General features: G+C 37.0%; 1 protein-coding gene across 2 annotated transcripts in view; it reads left to right on the top strand.

The window, feature by feature from the left end:
- Window positions 1-20,784, top strand: part of LOC123523200 (epoxide hydrolase 1-like) — a 28,400-nt gene extending 7,616 nt beyond the window's left edge. Inside the window, exons 2-5 of one of the 2 annotated variants that reach the window (XM_053549244.1) lie at window positions 9,810-9,922; window positions 13,104-13,272; window positions 18,175-18,326; window positions 19,053-20,784. In XM_053549244.1, the coding sequence (XP_053405219.1) occupies window positions 9,810-9,922; window positions 13,104-13,272; window positions 18,175-18,326; window positions 19,053-19,312 (694 nt within the window). In that variant the 3' untranslated portion in view covers window positions 19,313-20,784. The remainder of the gene's footprint in view (window positions 1-9,809; window positions 9,923-13,103; window positions 13,273-18,174; window positions 18,327-19,052) is intronic. The other variant, XM_053549243.1, reaches the window with a different exon arrangement.
- Window positions 20,785-21,688: the final 904 nt, after the last annotated feature.

Here is a 21,688-nt window from a genome sequence, read left to right as displayed (position 1 = left end):
CAGATAGTCAAGGTCAGGTGAGCGACTTAGGCTTGTATGGCCTTCTTGTCTGCATTACATTTACAGTACACATTGGCAGCTTTTCTACATCATATCTGTAGTGCACATTGATGTCTATTAAGTGCAGGTACCCACTCAACATATAATGATTTATAGTGTTGTTGACTTTTTGCATGTCCCTTAAAATATCTGCTGGTCATAATTTTTGCCAAGATGATAAGGTAGTTTAAACATTTTCTGTACAGTGTTAAATGAGATCCATCATGATATGACTTACTCAAAAAATCAGCCTGTAAAGAGATAAGGTCTTCATTAAACTTGGTCTATAGTGTCATTGTAATGTCCTGTCCCAAATATCTTCAAAAGGGGCCACTAGAGCTAAAAATAGAAACACCTTTAAACAACTCCCCATGAACAACTTCTTTTCATGAACTGCTTTAAGAATCTTCATCAAACTTGGTCTGTAGCACATTTATAAGGTCCGCTCCTAGGTTTATTCAAATGGAGTCTATGATCGGATGACGTCATTGCACATGAGTGGTTTATTACAGAATTACCCAAGATAGATTTTGCTCTACATGTATGTAGGTTATTAGCTGGGTCGTATGTAGGTTATTAGCTGGGTCGTGTTAGAATGATAGTTCATCTGGCAAAGATGGGATGTTTCAGTACATTGTACTTAGCCAAATCTAACTGATTACACTGTAAGACATTCAAGTGTATCTGATACTTAACTGCTTTATTTATCAGCTCACAAACATAGGGCATTCAATGGCAAGTTTAGGCAGATTCAGAGACTTGCATAGGGTTAATCTTTTACACAAGGTACGGCCATAATAATTAACCTTTACCATGCTAAATTTCTAAAATGGACTTGTCCATCATTCAATCTTGGCAATGCCACTTACTTTTCAAAGGGGTGTTCACTGAAAATTTACTGACTGAATAGTGAACAGTGCTGACCATGATTAGCCTGCATGGATGTGCAGGCTGATCTTGTCGCAACGGAAAGGTAATTCACTTGCTACCAGCAGGCTAAAAGGTAAAAAAATTGTTTGTTTGTGGTAATGTGACCCATAGTTTTTTGTGTGGGTAGATAAGTAGGGAAATATTTTTTTGCATATAATCATATAGGGTAATTCGCCCTTGAGTCAAACAGGTTAGTCATTCGCAGTGATCATACGGAGGTGCATATAACGGCAACACCGTTTACAATATGTGGAATGTTCCGGCTATTATTCTGGTTTATAGTTAAGTATGTTTTACTACCGTATCTTGGACTAAATATATCAAAGTATTGGAAGTACTCACTAACCTCGTTGTCGCCTTTGAGTCGAACACATTCGCCCTTGACTCGAACACAAGAATCTCACCAATAAAACGAGCTTTCTTATATGGAAACAGTACAACAAACCCCTTTATTGATTGGTTTAATCATATCCCATAACAAGGCGCCATTTTCTGAAGTTTCAACAAGTTGTTTCAGCCTCTAAATAACACGAGTTTCAAGAAATTCAAACAGTATCCTTAGCTATTTTATAAAGCTATATGCATTAGTGTGGTGTGTTAGTTACATTTAAACTTACGATAGTACTAAGAGCGTTAGAGGTGATCTACATGTAAAAAATATTGCGTTTCATGTCCGTCCTGTTTTTTGTTTACCTTTTTCCGTGGACGAGTGGTTCTAATAGCATCACTGACACAGGATCTCTCACTGATAGAGGCCCGGGTCATGGGTTCGCGTCTTTGTAATGACCATGTCTCGTTATGTGAGAAAGTTAGCATTTTCTTACAGACGCTAGTATTTGCCCGTAAAATGTACGATCTTATGGTGAACTAAAATTGCAAGAAAGTTGTTGAAAACGGGCACAAAACTTGTCGAACCATCAGTTAGACTTTGAGGAGGTACTACATAATTCTCTCAATGGTTACGACTTTGTTTTTCCTTACATGAATGATAAGATATGGCAAATAACATCACAACTATAATTTATAAACGTGAGATTTGCAGACACGATAAGGAGAGCACGTGGTATGCTATCAAATCATTGGACGGGTTGTACGAAAGAGAATGGTACTACGACCATGATGATCTATTTCTTCTGCACGTACAGCTGAAGTCATTGGTTACAAAATGTCCATACATCCGCAATATAATTCTAAAGAAAATTAGAGAGTGGCATGAAGAAGAACTATGTACCGAGGACGTCGTTCCAAAGAGTCACGTCTTTCTTGTCAAGTACATAACTGAATATGTGTCAGACGAGGAACTGGAAGTGTTAAACAGACTAGTAGACAATATTAAACAAAATACAAATTAGAGAGTAACGTTTATTTCGTTCTTTAAAGTGCTATAGTTTGAACGATGTGAAACATTTCATTGAAACAAACTAGTACTCGTACACAACATTAAACATAAACAAATAACAGAGTAAACTTTATTTCATTTCTTTCTCCTAGTTTCAATCAAGTGAAAGCAAATGAAATTTAAACGTCATTCTGTAAATTGTTATTTGTTGTAACTTATTTTTGTTTCTGATTTTATGTTTACACCTTTCTTTTCTTGTTTTAAGGCTAAGGCCTTTTCTTTCTGTTCTTTTTTTACCAGTCTTTGTCTCTTTCTTTCTTCAGCCTCTGCTGCTTTCTTTTCTTTTTCCAACTTAATTTTTACTTGTTGACTGAAAGCCTCGTCAGAGGATATGACAAAATACTGGGCTTTTTTCTTGGAATTAGATTTGTTTGAGAATTGCTGTTTGGGGATGGCAAGTAGAGGATTACATGGCTGGGGTACGGCTGCTACAGTGGCGGGCTTATGTTGTTGTTTTCTGTACATACACCAAGTAGTATACATTGAGTCATTTAGGACTCTACCTGACATGAAAGCATCTTCATAAATTCTTTTCTTTTCATCCGTTATAGCAGATTCTACCACAGACAATGCCATGTCTGCAGTACATTCAGAGACACTCTCTATGGACTGTTGACATGACACTGCCTGGGCCTCACCTGTACAAGTTTGATTGATACCTTGAGCTGCTTCAGAGAGAGGTGAACTGACGTCTGCCAACTGTTCCTCTAGCAGCTCAAGCATACCATCTTCACTTAATGTTATGGGTAGATCTATAACCTCACTGCCATCATGTATGTCAAGGGACATAATGATCTCATTTGTTTGTGGACTAGAGGTTAAACTGCTAGTGGCAGTGGTACTAGTGGTTAAACTGCTAGTGGCGGTGGTACTAGTGGTCAAACTGCTAGCGGCAGTGCTACAAGTGGTCAAACAGCTAGTGGCAACGACACTAGTGGTCAAACTACTAGTGGCAATGGTACTAGTGGTTAGACTGCTAGTGGCAGTGGTTGAAGTACTATCAGGATTCTCCCTGAATATTGCAGTAGGTGCATTAGGTGCCGAAGGTCCATCACCTGACATGACTGTTTCTGTGTAAGAGATATAAGGTGGTACGAGTGGTTGCACAGCGTTGCTACCAATGGCAGCAGATACTGTGGCTGGTAAATCAGACGCATCGACTGGTTCAGCTTGTAATACCCTTGCAGTATATAACTCTGCTGGTGCATAAGCTAAATCCGGTATAGCCCCCGGGTTGTACGGGCATATACCAGTTGCTAGAAATCCAGATGCTACATTTTCAGCTGTCATGGACTCTGTCCAGGCTAACTTAAACATCCTGAAAAACTGAGCGTGTCCAACAGTTACCCCCGTTGTTGATGTAAATCTGTGCAGATGATCAGACCAGCTTGACTTCAGTGCCTTGAAGACAGACCTGAAATAGTTAAAATTTATAAATAGGATTTACTATGCTTAAGGCTATAACTCAGTCACCTTAAGTGATAAAGATGCATACAACTTTTATGCTGAAAGAGTTGACAGCATCATGAACGATCTGGCATTATTTATTTATTTATTTATCTATCTATTTAGTGATTTATCTATTTATCTCTCTCTTTTAAAACGGTTTCTAGCAGGTTAATGGTGCCTTTGAACAATGCACTTGCGATGTTAAACATTCAGTTTGATTAATTATGGATTTGTTTTGTTTGTTTGTTTTGTTTGGTTGGGATTTTACGCCGCTTTCAACAATATTTCAGTCATATCGCGGCGGTCAGTTTATGCATTTTCCCTAGGCAAGCTTAGATCAAGAACTTGTATCGCAATCGAGAATAGATTGAATAGAATAAATGAGTAATAATATAGTTATATTTTAGTCTGTCACGTAAAACATGTTGATAGGCATGGTTTTATGCTAATGAGTATATTGAAAATTTAACCTATCAAAAGGCTGAGTGAAATGACTCGTCTTGCTGGGTAACTCGACCAAAATTATTCCGGCTTTTCTTGCAGCATCAACAAATTCCACATGATGATGGGAATCATGTCCATCCATAATAAGTACCTGGGGCCGGGCTGGGCCAATGTTTGGCAGAAAGGTTTTCGAAAACCACAGTTCACTTATTCCCTGTTTCGTCCAGCCACTGTCGGAAACGCTCAACTTGGTTCCTGTACATAAAGCATAACTATGTAAATTGAGGTCTAAAAAATGTTTGCTTCCGGTAACATGCTCAAATTAAATTAAGGTAGGTAGGTAGGTAGGTAGGTATATGTGTTTCTTTTTTTTTTTTTTTTTTTTGATTTTTTTGGGTACGGGGTCCTTCAGACATTATGTTTGTGTCAAAAAATGAATACAACTAAGGGTGTTGTGCCGTTTGAGCGTCATTAAGTTGAGTTCTAACATCACTGGCCATGTTTAAAGCATAACATTTAACTTCAACATTTTGTTAAAAAGTTGAAAAAAAAAATCTCTCAGGTCATAAACATATTTAGGATCCACCCAAAAAGATAGGGTAAGTCGGGATACGGAAACAAACACTTTTCTTATACAAAATCCAAATAATTACATTGTACAATGAAAAAAAAAAAGGCATCTTTAGTCGGGGTATGAACGTTTGTGGACTGATCATAGTGAATAAGCTCGAAATACATTAATACGCAATGCTATCTCGACAAGTGTGGTATATCCATAAATGTAAATGATAAAAATGAAAGAACAAATCGTATGGTTAGCACAGGGAAACATGTACGGTCACATAAGCATGATTTGGGTTATATTCTCCATAGGAAACTGTCGAGGGACGCAATCGAAAGCTGAACTCGAGCAGCGAAATATTGAGGTGATTGGAAGTCACCTTAACAACTTGCCCATGTAGGATGAAATTGCAATCGAGAATCATATTATAATATTCTTTTTTTCAAGTACTGTAACAGAGTAAAAGTAAATTGTGATACAGGATTTTTTGCACTTACCTTCTGGGGCATTTTCAGTGTCATAACTTCTGAGGGCTCGGACAGTTTTTCCAGGAATGATAGCATGGGGTGGGATTACATATCCCGAAGCATTACCACATGCAATTATGGTGACTAGTTCCCTGGATGAAGATGACTTAGCATGTACCACCTTGGATCCCTTCCTTGCCAAAACCTTGGGACACTTTGGAGATAAGGACAGACCAGTCTCGTCCATATTCCAAATAAATGGACTTTTGTCTAGTAGACTATTTTCAACTAAGACAGATTTCAGCTGCGAAAAGTATCTGGAGATACGAAGCCTTGTCATAGACATGTGTCTCCCTGATGCTGTGGGTTCCGCAGTTCTAAGGGAGAATTCGGGGTTTCTTTGCTTCAACCCTCGCCACCATTTCTCGGACGCCACACCATTCTTGAAGGTAACACCCTCAGATTTAGCAAACTGTCCAGCAAATCTAAGGAAAGTCTCTTTGGAAAAGCCGATGCCCATATCGGCTCTTTGCAATGCAAAATTAATCAGCTCTTTCTCTTTGGCTAATGGCAAAAGAGTTGCCTTCCCCCATTTAGCACCCATCGTGATCTTTCCGGAAACCCTGTCATGTAGTGTGGTGACTGGCACGCTGTATTTCTTGGTGGCAGCTCTTATAGATAAGGTTTGTTGCCTAACCTCTTCTAATGCGCTACTTAGCGCCTCTTCCGAATACGGCTTCATTCTATATTTAAAAGAAAAAAACAGGTATATTTGTTGTATACACGTTTCTGAATCATATTTTAAAGTCTGAAGTCTGTAGTGAAATACGTCAGTACCGTCCACATCCGGTCCGTACCGTATGGGTTTTAGGTTGTTTTCTACCTATTAAAGACTATTTATCAGCAATTAAACCAAGAGCAGGTGTGAAAACTCTGATTACTTTTGTTTAACCCTTGAGTCGAACACCCGTTCGACTCACAGGCGGATCTCGTTCGGGTCAAAGGCAAACACTCATGTGACCAAGATTAACTCTTTATTGTACTTTTCCATGCATATTTATCCTTTAAACAGAATATTTCTTATAAAATACAGTATAAATTACACAAAACATAAACAAAAAGTTCGTGCAGTAGGACTTTTTTACTTACATGTAGGTTCTCTGGTTTCGGAATCTTGAAAAAATTCAAATTTCCCGCCACGAAAACTTCGGTTGACTAAGTAAACAAGAAGCGCTCAGGAGAGAAAGATCGCGCATTGTCAGTTTCACGGAAAATGATGTAGAAAAATGCGGAAAGGATGCAAAACACAACAAGAATGCACAGAGAGTGTTGGGAAAAGGGAAAGGTGGTCAAAAACGGCGCCAAAAACGTTCGACTCAACGGCAAAATCGACTCACGGGCGAATTACCCTAGGGATTTTTTTTATCTGAACTAGAAAAAAAGTTGGGTCGCAACGATTTTTGACAGGTAGGAGGTGTTATCGCGAACAAATGTTTTTTTAATGATAGCCTTATAACTTTTAAAAGAAGTAAACTACTTTTCAAGCAGCATTGTCCAGTGCTTGCTTGAATAGGTGCCTTGTGTCAAATCACAGTGGTACCACCACAGGAGTGTACATAGAGAAACATAAGGAAATAAGGAAGATTTAAAAACCATTTCTTCAAAAGTGCAAGATTATGACACAAGTTTAAATGTATATGCATTAAGCAGTAAGCATTGGGGTACTGCTGTAATGGACACTGCCCTGTTTTAAGAAATAACTTACGGCCACCAAAAGGTTTTTAAGTACCGGTATAGGATGAATATAAAAAGATTTTTCTTCTCGTTTAACTAATATATTTTCATGTTCTGTGCTCAAGAGTTTGTGCACGTCGGGGTCATTTTAGTCTTATTTTGAGACTGGCAATCAGAGGCCTTAAGTTATAGAAGAAAACTTGCAAAATTGTTCTGGTTTGAAACTTTGTAATTCCCTAAAAACTGGTAATTTTAGCCCATTATTTCAGCTGTAAAATTAGGACTTAATTTTAGTCATTGACTACTTGTAGGGCTGTCATTGATTGGGTCTTAGGCGTATCGACGATACCGATATATCAGAAGACAAATATCGACGATACATCGATATATTGATTATTAAGTTAGATTAACGACCTATTTGTTCATATAATACTATATACCTTCCTGTAATTGCTATTTTAAGTTTTATTGCCTACTTTTCATATTTCTGTTTGATTGTGTTGTATTTGTATTTATGAAATAAAAGAAATACATAAAAATTAATAACATCTTTCATTTTTATTTTGCCTTCACTCCTTTTTTGCATTCATCCAAATTTACAACTTTGTGAGCTTAAGTTGTTTTTTAGGGTCTGAGTGTTTATTTGGGTAGTTTTTTCTCCCTGTAAAATATCGATTTTTGAAAATGGGAATCGATAATCGATGGACAAAAAAAAATCGTTGATACATCGATATCGTTTCTATCAATGACAGCCCTAACTACTTGAAAGACTGTAATAGTTTGAGGCTGGTATAATAGCTTCAGAACATTCCTCACATTATAGTTACTATTGGTAATCAAGGGCCCCTTCCCAAACTTGTCTGTTTTTTACACAGACCAGGTGTTGTAACAGTTATATGGAACCTTCAATAAAAAGGAAAGATAGTACATGTACTCTGTCACTTAATACAGCTTATCATATTTTTGTGAGATAAAATATAGGTAAAAGATCTATAATTGATTTTCTGTTACTACTTATCACTTTGATTGATGGGAACAATTTTGTGGTTTATCTTACCACACCTTAGGTATATAAAATGTTATACAGATACTTTGGCCTGCCAGTAAAGTGTTTTGTACTTGGTTGTCATGAATTACTACATGGATCTTTTTTTTACATTCTTTACAAAAAACCTTAGTGTTTACGAGAAAAGGTTGAACTAACATTGTACTATGTTTTCATTAAAATGAGATGTTTTGAAATATGAGCACTTAAGTTTGACAAAGAAGGAAAAAAACTTTGTTTCTGCATGAAACAATTAAGACAGGAAAATTATGTAATAATGTAGTTAGATTCCTAGTGTTTTCAGTCTCTCATATGAAAATTTAGATCAGGGATATTTTCACCAATCTGTGAGAACATAGCTCACATTAGCTAGTCAATCACTGGGGTCACATAGCTAGTCAGTCACTGGGGTCACATGAGCTAGTCAGTCACTGGGGTCACATAGCTAGTCTGTCACTGGGGCCACATGAGCTAGTCAGTCACTGGGGTCACATAGCTAGTCAGTCACTGGGGTCAAATGAGCTACCGGTAGTCAGTCACTGGGGTCACATAAGCTATTCAGTCACTGGGGTCACATGAGCTAATCAGTCACTGGGGTCACATGAGCTAGTCAGTCACTGGGGTCACATGAGCTAGTCAGTCACTGGGGTCACATGAGCCAGTCAGGCACTGGGGTCACATGAGCTAGTCAGTCACTGGAATCACATAAGCTATTCAGTCACAGGGGTCACATGAGCTAGTCAGTCAATATGGTCAAATGAGCTAGTCAGTCACTGGGGTCACATGAGCTAATCAGTCACTGGGGTCACATGAGCTAGTCAGGCACTGGGGTCACATGAGCTAGTCAGTCACTGGGGTCACATAAGCTATTCAGTCACAGGGGTCATATAAGCTATTCAGTCACAGGGGTCACATGAGCTAGTCAGTCACTTGGGTCACATGAGCTAGTCGGTCACTAGAGTCACATGAGCTAGTCAGGCACTAGGGTCACATGAGCTAGTCAGGCACTGGGGTCACATGAGCTAGTCAGGCACTGGGGTCATAGAGCAGGTCAGTCACTGGGGTCAAATGAGCTAGTCAGTCACTGGGGTCACATAAGCTATTCAGTCACAGGGGTCACATGAGCTAGTCAGTCACTGGGCTTACATGAGCTGGTCAGTCACTGGGGTCACATGAGCTAGTCAGGCACTGGGGTCACATGAGCTAGTCAGTCACTAAGGTCACATGAGCTCACAGAGGTCACAGGAGCTAGCCAGTCATTGCAGTCACAGGTGCCTTTCAGTCACTGGGATCACATTAGCAAGTCAGTCACTGGGGTCACTTATTCAAGTCAGTCACTGGGGTCACATGTTCTAGTCAGTCACTGGGGTCATATGAGCTGGGGTCATCAATATTCTGTATCCATTGTTCTGCACCAAAAAGCTGTCACCTCTGTTTGTGCAGATTGTTGGGTCATCATCTAAGGATGCCATATACCATGTATACAGACAAGTTGAAGGTCGGTTGTGTCTGGAGACCTTATGCAGTTACATACAGTTACATACAGGTTTCTTGCTCTAAAGGGCCAAATAAATGACATTTTGAAAACCTATAGGTTTTGTTCAAAAGGTTTTACTCTATAGGAAATGCACATAGAGATTCTCTATGGCTAGAAGTAAACAGTACTAAGTACCGAGATGAGTGAGTGAAGGCCTGCCTTTAACTTTTTTATATGTAAAGTTTAGATTTGAATTATTTCAGGGTAGTTGCTATAGACCAGCGTGGATATGCTGACTCGGACAAGCCTTCAGGCTACAAAAATTACACGTATGAACATCTCACCAATGATATTAAGCAACTTATTCCAGCATTAGGTAAATACTTTGTTTGTAAGGTAAAAAAGGTGACAGGGGCTTAATATTGCAGTTTGAAAGAATTGTTAACTTTTGAAAGTTGTTCAGACCAATTTTTATACGGCAAAATGGGTTGCACTTTCTCATGTATTCAGCTCCTCGTACAGTCTTTATCCAGTCCAAATGAATTTTGTGTATGTCACATTAACATGAAGTGGACATGTACATATTGTCAGATAACAATTTTTTGAGTTACGTCCCTTTTATGGACTAAACTCTTAAAATTCTTCCTTGTATACTCGTCTCCTCATCCTATAAATTCACTGAATGTGCTTGTTTCATTTCTCATTCACAGTTCTAAACAGTTCAATCAGTCTATGAGTAACTAGCTATATTTTCTTGTATATGTGTTGTAAGCCTTTTGTCATTTAAATTGCAAAATAATTTCTTGTTTATTAAATTTTGTGGTATTTTCTCTCATAAAATCATACTTAAATGGACTGATAAAATCTTAAGTTTTAAAGGTAGTTCTGCATGTTAGAAAAACTGGCAGTGATGGCGTTACATCATTTATTATTAAGCATTGGCTTGACAAGAAAACGAGTCATTTTATGAATTAATGGCAATATATGAGTAAATTCGTTAATAAAGGAATGTCACTATCTTTTATAAAGAAAAATAATGATAATAAAAAGGACATGGTAATTAATTCCATAATTATAAATGTCTTTAAATCAGCTTGAAATGTTATCAAAATAATGGGATGATCTTAAAAACACACACACAGATCTATACATCTGATTTAACCATACTATATAATATTATGCTGTAAACATAATGGTCTTTGAGCAGTTTCATTAAAATCAGCATTGCAGGAAAATTTCTTTGAACTAACATGTCATCAATTTATGATCAAAACTGACTTTCCCACAGACGTGTGAGGTGCAGACCCCTTTCCTCTCTTCCTCCCCAGCCAACTTTTAACCAGTATCTGTAGCATTTTGAAATGAACTGACCATGTTTTTATTTTCCCAAAATAAATTTGGAGGGTGGTGGTGGCGGTTGCACTTAGAGTTGTCTTTGTCCATCTGTGTATTTGTGTCATGAATATCTTAAAAAGTATTTGATCTATAGTGTCATCGAACCTCACAGGATTGTTCATCAGCATGTGAAAGATGCATGCACCAGTCCTGGTGTTTTTATTGGGATTTCACTCAGCCACACCAGTTATGAAAGGGCTTTAAAGTTTGTGTTTTATATATATCTTGAAAAATATTTGAGCTAGAGTCATGAAGCTCTGTGGGAATATCGTTCATCATGTGAATTTATTCACCTAAGTTCTTTTAATGGATTTCACTCAGCAAACCAAGAGTTATGGCCCTTGACTTTGTCAGAAATATGCATTAAGGGTATAAAAGTTTGTGTCTGTTGTATTTCAAAATGAACTTGACGTAGAGTCCTGAAACAGCAGAATGTTTTTGTTGTGCACTTGGTGTTCTGTTTGGGATTTCACTCAGCTTGACCAGAGATATGTTCCTTGACTTTGTAAAATATACACATATGCATATATTTAAAAAAAAATTTTTTTAACCTACTGGTAGAGTCATGAAGCCATGTACAGTGACAGGAAGTTGGGGGTCCTGTATCCTATGGACACACACCTAACTACAATTTCAGCATGTTGGAAATATGCACATTTTACCATCGGTTTCTCTTGAAAACCCTTACATTCACATATGGAACAGCACCATGGGCTAGATACCCATTTTGTAAAATTTTACATTGTTACAAAAAAAAATCTGAATATGCAGAAACAACCTTAAATTCTCATATCTTTGTCCTAAACAGAGTGATACAATCTGAATGATTAGACTGAGAGTCCTTAAAGGCTCATAATGCCTTTGTAAAAATGTGGCTGCCACTTTTTCCATTATGAACATAGAGTATATTAATTTCTTGTTAAATCCTATGTCCGATAAATGCTTTCTTTAACGTTTGTCGAAGGTTTGAATATTCCTGAATATACTAGTCTAAGAATGTTTTATTGATTCTGTTGTTTTTATTACCTCCCTTTATGGCTCTAACTATAACAGTGCAATATTAAAGTGCTTTTCTAACCATGTAATTACACATAACATCTATTTGGAAAGCTGTTTACTCTGTTTTTAAGATAAAAAATTTAAGCATTATGGACGTTTAAATATTTGTTTGGATGTATTTTAAAACCAATGGCTGTTGAAAATTAGTAGCAGAAGATAGATGCCTTTCCCAAGCAGATTCTAAAGGGTGGGGTATGCTAGATGGCACCAACATGCATGTAACTGTTTTAACTGATCTTTTGCAAAATTGACCCAGCATCTGAAATAAATTTCCACTGTTAATATACTGCTGGTAGAAGTGACAAACCAGATACTCAGTTGTTTATTTCCAGCTATATAACTTTATGTCCTAGGTAGCACTCTTTTTACTATGATCTTGACTGTATAAATACATGTGTTATAAAATTGATTTAAAATCGTAAATTTAACACTGATGTTATTGATATGTTGCAAAAAATAATACTTTTTTCAGCTTATTTTTTGATTCCAAGATTGTATATATATATTGCAATTTCTGACTTGTACACTTTAGTCTAGACACTCTGTTAGAATTCTTTAATATGTACAGTATCATGACACCAGTAAACACAAGACTATTGAAAGCTTAACTCAGGTCTACAAACACTGTTTCTTCACTGTATTTCAATTTTGGATCTAGTGTAAATCACAATTATGTAGGGGATCATGAAAGATTTTTTGCATGTACAGTATGCTTAATCTGTTTAATTACAAACTCCAGTGTCTATGGTTCATCTTGTTACTAGGGGCCTGTGTGGCCAAGTGGTAAGGCCGCTGACTTCAAATCAGTTGTACTTCCACACTGTTTTGGATTCTAGCCTCACTCGGGGCGTTGAATTCTTCATGTGAGTAAGCCATCCAGCTGGCTTACGCAAGGTCGATGGTTCTACCCAGATGCTCGCACGTGATGAAGTAATGCACGGAGGGGCACCTGAGGGTCCTCGACCATCAAAGCTGGAAAGACGCCATAATGACCTATGATAGTGTTGGTGCAATGTTAAACCCAACAACAAATTTACTTACTTGAGTAAATTATCATAAAGTGTTTTGGTTTACCACTTTAAGATCAACATGCTTATTTCCAGGTTATAGCAGTTGCACTTTACTGTCACATGACTGGGGTGGTGCTGTAGCCTGGCAGTTTGCGAGCCGGTACCCAGAACTTGTGGATAAACTTGTTGTCTGCAACTGTCCACACCCGGGAACTTTTCAGAAATATGTACGTGGACATTGGTCACAGTTCAAGAAGTCATGGTAATTTTTATAAATTTTTATGTCATCAGGCTGGTAAAAGATCAGCTGCCTGGTTTACTAGTAATTTTTATACGCCCGAAGGGACGTATTATGTTATGACGCTGGTGTCCGTCCGTCCGTCCGTCTGTCCCTTAGCAATTTCGTGTCCGCTCTGTAACTCTTGAACCCCTAGAAGGATTTCAAGGAAACTTTACACAAATGTTAACCACACTGAGATGATGTGCAGACCGCATGTTTTGGATGTATCACTTCAAGGTCAAGGTCACACTTAGGAGTCAAAGGTCATATCAGTTTGTTTCGTGTCCGCTCTGTAACTCTTGAACCCCTTGAAGGATTTCAAAGAAACTTGACACAAATGTTCACCACACCAAGACGACGTGCAGAGCGCATGTTCCGGATGACTTGCTTCAAGGTCAAGGTCACACTTAGGGGTCAAAAGTCATATCAGTTTGTTTCGTGTCCGCTCTGTAACTCTTGAACTGCTGGAAGGATTTCAAAGAAACTTGGCAGAAATGTTCACCACATTGTAACGATGTGCAGAGCGCATGTTCTGGATGACTCGCTTCAAGGTCAAGGTCACACTTAAGGGTCAAAGGTCATATATGACTTTGCTTTGTGTATATTGCTCTGCATTGCAGTGGTCTTGTTTTTATTTGGCAGATCTCTTTTTTGTACTTACAATATTTTTTTTTTTTTTTTTAATTACTTCCCTTTTATGTTACTATAAATAGCTTATTTTGAAACTTTTTTATTATTGGCCGTAGGGAAAAACCGAGACCACTTTTCTGTGGTACAACATGGATGGTACCTCCAATTTTAAGGTGTATTTTTACATACCTATACCTGATAAGGATTTTTTTGTAGACTTTGATTTTTTATTTTGTGGACTTAGATTTGATTTTTGAAGTTTTCCTTTTGTTGTTCCAGTCCTTTGGGGCTACAACAGTCAAGTTCTTAAAATTTTGCTCCAATCCTATGATGTAAGCCTTCGGGTGTATATTGCCTCGCATGGCGGCGCTCTTGTTTTTAGATATAACAGTTTTTCATGTTATTAATAAAGTAAAAGTACATTGAATTGAGTGTCTGAAAAAAAAATCGGATGACATTGTCTTATACATCTGTAAAAATTGAATATTTTATAAATTTGTCTTTTTGTTATATGACTTGTATGAATAACTAAGGCAGATACAGAGCCATTCTGGGGCCTAAGATGGGTATAGACACAGATCCGAGTGACATTGTAGTCTGTGTAGCTTATATTTTTCAGTCAATAAAAGTTTCCTTACAGTCATAATTTAAACTACGGAGATTTATTCATGACAAAATATCTTTGGTTTAGAATAAAAGTGCCAGTTACCCCATTGTAGGTAGTGCATCAGATTAGGATTAGAAATGTTGTCAGTTTGCTGCCCAAATATCAAAGTAGTTAGTTAAGATGCTCAGGTGAGTTTTTGTGATCACCCTGTGTCGATCGTCTCTCGGCATCAACAGTTTGCTTAAACATCTTCTTCTTGCAAGTTCCGGTAATGTCATGTTCATAGTTAAGAGGCAGCCCCCATGTTATCAAGGAATTCAGGCTTTCCAGCTTTCCTACTTTTTACTACTATTTTGAAAATGCTCCTATTTATGTCTACCCCCCCCCCCCCCACTTGTTTTTGCCCTGTCCGTCCTTCCATCATTTCCGATCAATAACTGGAGAACCATTCGACCTAGAACCTTCAAACTTCATAGGACGGCAGGGCTTATGGAGTAGACGAATCAAAGGTCAAGGTCATAGGGGCCCAGAATGTTGAAGCTTCATAGGATGATTGGTTATGCAGAGTAGATGACCGGTCACTCTAATAAAGGTCAAGGTCACAGGGGTCTGAACATGGAAAATCATTTCCGATCAATAACTTGAGAACCACTTGACCAGGAATGTTGAAACTTCGTAGGATGATTGGACATGCAGAGTAGATGACCCCTATTGATTTTGGGGTCACTCTATTAAAGGTCAAGGTCACAGGGGCCTGAACATGGAAAACCATTTACTGTCAATAACTTGAGAACCACTTAACACAGAATGTTGAAACTTAAAATAGGATGATTGGACATGCAAAGTAGATGACCCCTATTGATTTTGGGGTCACTGTTAAAGGTCAAGGTCACAGGGGCCTGAACATGGAAAACCATTTACTGTCAGTAACTTGAGAACCACTTGACCAAGAATGTTGAAACTTAAAAATAGGATGATTGGACATGCAAAGTAGATGACCCCTATTGATTTTGGGGTCACTATTAAAGGTCAAGGTCGCAGCTAACAGAACATGGAAATCCATTTCCGGTCAGTAACTTGAGAACCACTTGACCCAGAATGTTGAAACTTCATAGGATAATTGGTCATGCAGAGTACATGACCCCTATTGATTTTGGGATCACTCTATTAAAGGTCAAGGTCACAGGGGCCTGAACATGGAAAGCCATTTCCGATCAATTACTTTAGAACCGCTTGACCCAGAATGTTGAACCTTCGTAGGATGATTGGTCATACAGAGTAGATGACCCATATTGTTTTTGGGGTCACACTATTAAAAGTCAAGGTCACAGGGGCCTGAACTTGGAAAACCATTTCCTGTCAGTAACTTGAGAACCACTTGACCCAGAATGTTGAAACTTAATAGGATGATTGGACATGCAGAGTAGATGACCCCTATTAATTTTGGGATCACTCTATTAAAGGTCAAGGTCGCAGCTAACAGAACATGGAAATCCATTTCAGGTCAGTAACTTGAGAACTACTTGACCCAGAATGTTGAAACTTCATATGGTGATAGGGCTTACAGAGTAGATGACCCCTGTTGTTTTTGGGTTCACTCTATTAAAGGTCAATGTCACTGTGGACAGAACATGGAAATCCATTTCCAGTCAATAACTTGAGAACCATTTGACCTAGAACCTTCAAATTTCATAGGGTGATAGGACTTGTAGAGTAGATGACCCCTATTGTTTTTGGAGTCACTCCATTAAAGGTCAAGGTCACAGGGGGCTAGACATAGAAAACTCTTTTCAATCAATAACTTGAGAACCACTTGACCCAGAATGTTGAAACTTGAAAAAGGATGATTGGACATGCACCGTAGTTGATCCCTACTGATTTTAGTGTCACTCAATCAAAGGCCAAGGTCATTGGGGCCTGAACATTGAAAACTGTTTACAATACATAACTTGGGAACCACTAGACCCAGAATGTTGAAACTTAGTGGGCTGATTAGACATGGTAAGTAGATGATCCCTGCTGCAGCTAACCATCAGTGTCTCTTTGACTTTTGCTCCTGTCCCCTATTGACTTCTTGCCTACAAGACTATGCATTGGGGGAGACATGCATTTTTCTACAAAAGCATCTTCTAGTTTTGTCTACTTTTCTATAAAACCTCCTATTACTCGTACTTTTTCATATCAGAACCCCAGAATCAAGGGTTTTTTTTTCCAACTACCCAAAATGAATGTCAATTAACACCTTGAGTGTTTTTGTCAATGTTCAAAAAAGTACATTCTGTGGTTTATGAAAGTAGTTTGGATTCAGTAGGTGCGTCTTTAGCGCATTCAGTTGTGAACAGTGAAATACTGAGATTCCAGTGCAAAAGCCCCTTTTTTGTCCCAAAAGCTCTTTTTCTTAAAGTTTGTAGCTTACATAAATTCCTACCTTTTTTCGTCAATTTTTCTAATTTTTTCCTACTTTTTTGCCAAATTTATACCTATTTTTCTCCTACTTTTTTGTAATGGCTGGCTGGAAAGCCTGCAAGATAGATAAGAAATCAATTTTCTATAGAGTATAAGGTCAAAGTTAATTGATTATGAAGAAAATATACTTTGATATACAGTGTCATGAAATAATTGGAACAGTTGTATACACTTATTAAAAGAAAAAGAGATAAACTTAGAATCAAGATGTTTAATAGAAAAAAAGTGAAAATGAAAAAGTTTAGGATAAATTACATATTTCTTAGATATTATTATTCAGATATCAGCATATATTTATAGGATAAAATCATAGTGAAAAATAACAGTGCAGTTAATAAGATATACAGGGCTCGTGTAAATGTATTCTTTTAAGTCCCTGCATCAGTCTACTGGACAATTTAAAATTAAAACATTTTCTGAAAATTGGAACTTAAATTCTCAGGATATATAGCTGATATGCTTTACCATTAATATGCTGCATTAAATTTTTATATAATTTCTTTTAATGTTTCTTGGCTGAAGTTCTACCAAGGATGGCTGTCCTAATGACTAAAAGCTATGGCCACCAACTGTTGGGCTTTTAAGGAGAGGACACTTTGAAAATATCTAGTTTGAAACTATTTGGTTTCATAATAATTTCGCACTATTTTTCCTTTGGTGACCCTCTACCAAAATTAATAAATCATCACCATAGCCGCAAAGAAACATTTTTGAGCTGTGAAACTGAGTGATCTAGGGCCAGTTTCACAGTGATATATAGGGCCATCTTGGCCCTCTTGATTTCAGTGCAAGAAAAACAGTGTATCTGAAGACGTAAATTTATCCTCTACTCTGACTTAAAGGATGTTGCATGCAGAGTCCTGTGATACTTGTTAGGTTAACATACCTGTGCTTCCTGATTGACACACTTTTAAACTGGCTAATAACCCTATTAAATGTACTGTTAAACTAGCTGTGAACCCAAAGAAGATAGAAAAAAAAGAAATTTAGATAAACTGGCAATTTTTGCATAAAGGTATCTCTACTTTTGCTTTAGGCCATGTTGAATGTACAAGTCCCAAAAATATGAAATGTCAGCAAATATTAACTTTGTTAGTAAATTTACTAAATTTTAAATCAAGAAAGAGTGTGATCCAGACCTGTTGTATTTATCAAGAACAAGAATATTTCTATATTTTCAGGTACATGTACTTCTTTCAAGTACCGTGGGTCCCTGAACTGGCTTTCAGAGCAAACGACCTATCATTCTTTAACAGAGTCTTCAAAGCTTTTAAAAACAACAAGCCTTCAGATGAAGATATAGAGGCATATAAGTACACGTTTGCACAAAAAGGTACATTTGTACATGTAAAGGCATTCATATTCATATTTCTCAAACATGTTTAATAATTTAGAGTAGTGGACATGGCAACATGGTTATTACTGTTTGATAACAAATTCTCTAGTTGCAGTTTTCTCTAGTTGTTATAGAAAGTTGTATACTTTAACGACCAGATGATATCAAAATAACCTACTAGAACACCTAATCCAATGAAAAATTGTTAATCGTCATAGGTCATCTACCTTTAAATCAATCGCAGCTTAAAATAAATAAATGTACATATTGTGAATTTAAAGTTTGGAGTGAAAGTAGAATCCCTGGAGAAAAGAAAATCCACATTCAAGTTTGTCTAAAATAACAACTTTGTCAGTCCTTTCAAGGTAGGTTTACTTTCAAGTTGTCTCGCAGGTCCTGTTAAGTTATACTTATTTTTAATGTCAGGTGTACACATTCAACATATTAGCCGTGCCATGAGAAAACCAACATGAATCCAGACCAGCCTGTGCATCCGTGCAGTCTGGTCAGGATCCATGCTGTTCGCTTACAGTTTCTCTACTTGCAAGGGGCTTTGAAAGCGAACAGTATGGATCCTGACCAGACTGTGTGGATGTGCAGGCTGGTCTGGATCCATGCTGGTCGCAAAACCACTATGTTGGGTTTTCTCATGGGGCGGCTCATTATTATTACATTTGCTTTGAGGTGCACACGCTGGTCCAGTAAAATAAAGTTTACTTTCAGGTGCATTGACAGGTCCAATAAATTACTACCGGGCAGCATTCAGTAGTTCAATTAGACCGTGTAAGACCAAAATCAACATACCAGTGCTGGTTGTGTGGGGTGACCCGGATGAAGCTCTCAATACAGAATTAGCAGAACTAGCTGGGGAATACGTGACCAACCTGACAGTGAAGGTCATCAGGAACAGCAACCATTTTGTAAATGTAGATCGTCCTAATGAATGTAATGCTGTGATAAGAGAATTTTTGCAGGGGAAATAAAAATATTACAGTTTTGTTAGCATAACTGTTAAGCGCTTCCAGAAACAGAATTCTGCTTGTTTTATATTGGTGCATACATTTATGAATATTCAGAATTTTTTTTTATGCAATTAGAAGTATATCTTTAAAATATATTTATTTGCATTTGGGAATTTGTGGATGCCCTGCTTAACTCCTGATTCTGCAGGATTAATTCCCCAGACTTTGCAGATTTAAATCTTCAAACTTTTATGTAATTATTCCCTGACTTTTCAGGATTAATTTCCTTGAAGTTACACAGTTTTTGCAGGGTTAATTTCCTTGTCAACATGGTTTGTTCCCTATATTTTGCAGTGTTAATTCCCCTGACTGCAAAATTAATTCCCTTGATTTTACTTTTGTGATGTAATAGATTAAATCCTGTGACTTTACAGTATTAATTCTTACTGCAAGATTGCTTCCATCTTGCAGGATTAACCCCCTTGACTTTGTTTAAGCATACACCTGATTGCAAGATAAATTCCCCTGATGTTCAAGATTTAAACCCCTTGATGTAGGATTAATCCCCCTGACTGAATGGTGGGGGAACAATCTGGTTTGTTTAACTGTTATTTTTAGTGCTATTGTGAAACTTGTATAGTTTTGTGTTAATTAGAAACTAATTGATATTTTCTTTATGTAAAGTATAGATATTTTATATGTTGTTAAATTCGTTATGGTGATAGAAGCTGTATACTAATGTTTATGTATAGTTATTATATGTCTCCCACATATAGTTGTTTTACATGTGAGGTTAGAGTAACTTTTTCTGGTAGACACGAGAGCTTTTATTGTACCCCCCGACAACAAAGTTGTAAGGGGGGGGTATACTGGTTTCAGGTTGTCTGTCTGTCTGTCTGTCCGTAGACACAATCTTGTGCGCACCATCTCTCCTCATCCCCTTGACACAATTTAATGAAACTTCACACAAGTGATCAGTAACAACAGTAGTTGTGCATGGGGCATGTTAGGTTCTTTCAGAAAAAAAAATTGCAGAGTTATGGGACTTTGTTTTTTGTTACTATACTATATACATAGACACAATCTTGTGCGCACCATCTCTCCTCATCCACTTGACACAATTTAATGAAACTTCACACAAGTGATCAGTAACAACAGTAGTTGTGCATGGGGCATGTTAGGTTCTTTCAGAAAAAAAAAATTGCAGAGTTATGGGACTTTGTTTTATGTTACTATACTATATACATAGACACAATCTTGTGCGCAATATTTCTCCTCATCCACTTGACACAGTTTAATGAAACTTCACACAAGTGATCAGTAACAACAGTAGTTGTGCATGGGGCATGTTAGGTTCTTTCAGAAAAAAAAATTTGCAGAGTTATGGGACTTTGTTTTTTGTCACTAAACTATATACATAGACACAATCTTGTGCGCACCATCTCTCCTCATCCCCTTGACACAATTTAATGAAACTTCACACAAGTGATCAATAACAAATTTTAGACAACATTTAGTACCGTTTAACATATTTGTGTCTTCAAAAAAAACCCACCATTTTTGATACTATTGAGTACCTATAAGTGTGCAAAATTGTCATAACACATTTTAAATAAAGAAGGAGCTATCACAGTTTTTAGGTTACTGCTCACAACATTCTCTATTTCAAGTGACAGAAATGTGCTGGAAATTTTGAGTTATGCAGCTGCTATTTTTCCTTTTTAAATTATAAGAGATGCAATAAATGATGAAAACGCCTAATGGTATACAAATGTCTGAGCAGAAATTAGTAATTGTATACACATGTCTCAGCAAAAATTAGTAATGGTATACAAATGCCTGAGCTAAAATTAGTAATGGTATACAAATATCTGAGCAAAAAATAGTAATGGTATACACATGTCTGAGCAGAAATTAGTAATTGTATACACATGTCTCAGCAAAATTAAGTAATGGTATACAAATATCTGAGCAAAATGGCATACAAATATCTGAGCAAAAATTAGTAATGTATTTATTGTTTATCGTTGTTTTGAATTTACAATAATTTTCTGAGATATTTTGTTGATTTGAAATCAGGGATTTTCTTATTTCATTGCAACAAATTAAATTTTTTTAGTATTTTCTTAACATTTTAGACAACATTTAGTACTGTTTAACATATTTGTATCTTCAAAAAAAAACACCATTTTTGATACTATTGAGTACCTATAAGTGTGCAAAATTGTCATAACACATTTTAGATAAAGAAGGAGCTATCACAGTTTTTAAGTTACGGCTCACAACATTCTCTATTTCAAGTGACAGAAATGTGCTGGAAATTTTGAGTTATGCAGCTGCTATTTTTCCTTTTTAAATTATAAGAGATGCAATAAATGATAAAAACGCCTAATGGTA

Source organism: Mercenaria mercenaria, chromosome 8 (assembly GCF_021730395.1).
Source record: "Mercenaria mercenaria strain notata chromosome 8, MADL_Memer_1, whole genome shotgun sequence".
Taxonomy (NCBI): Eukaryota; Metazoa; Mollusca; class Bivalvia; order Venerida; family Veneridae; genus Mercenaria; species Mercenaria mercenaria.
This window is presented reverse-complemented; position numbering and strand designations above follow the sequence as displayed.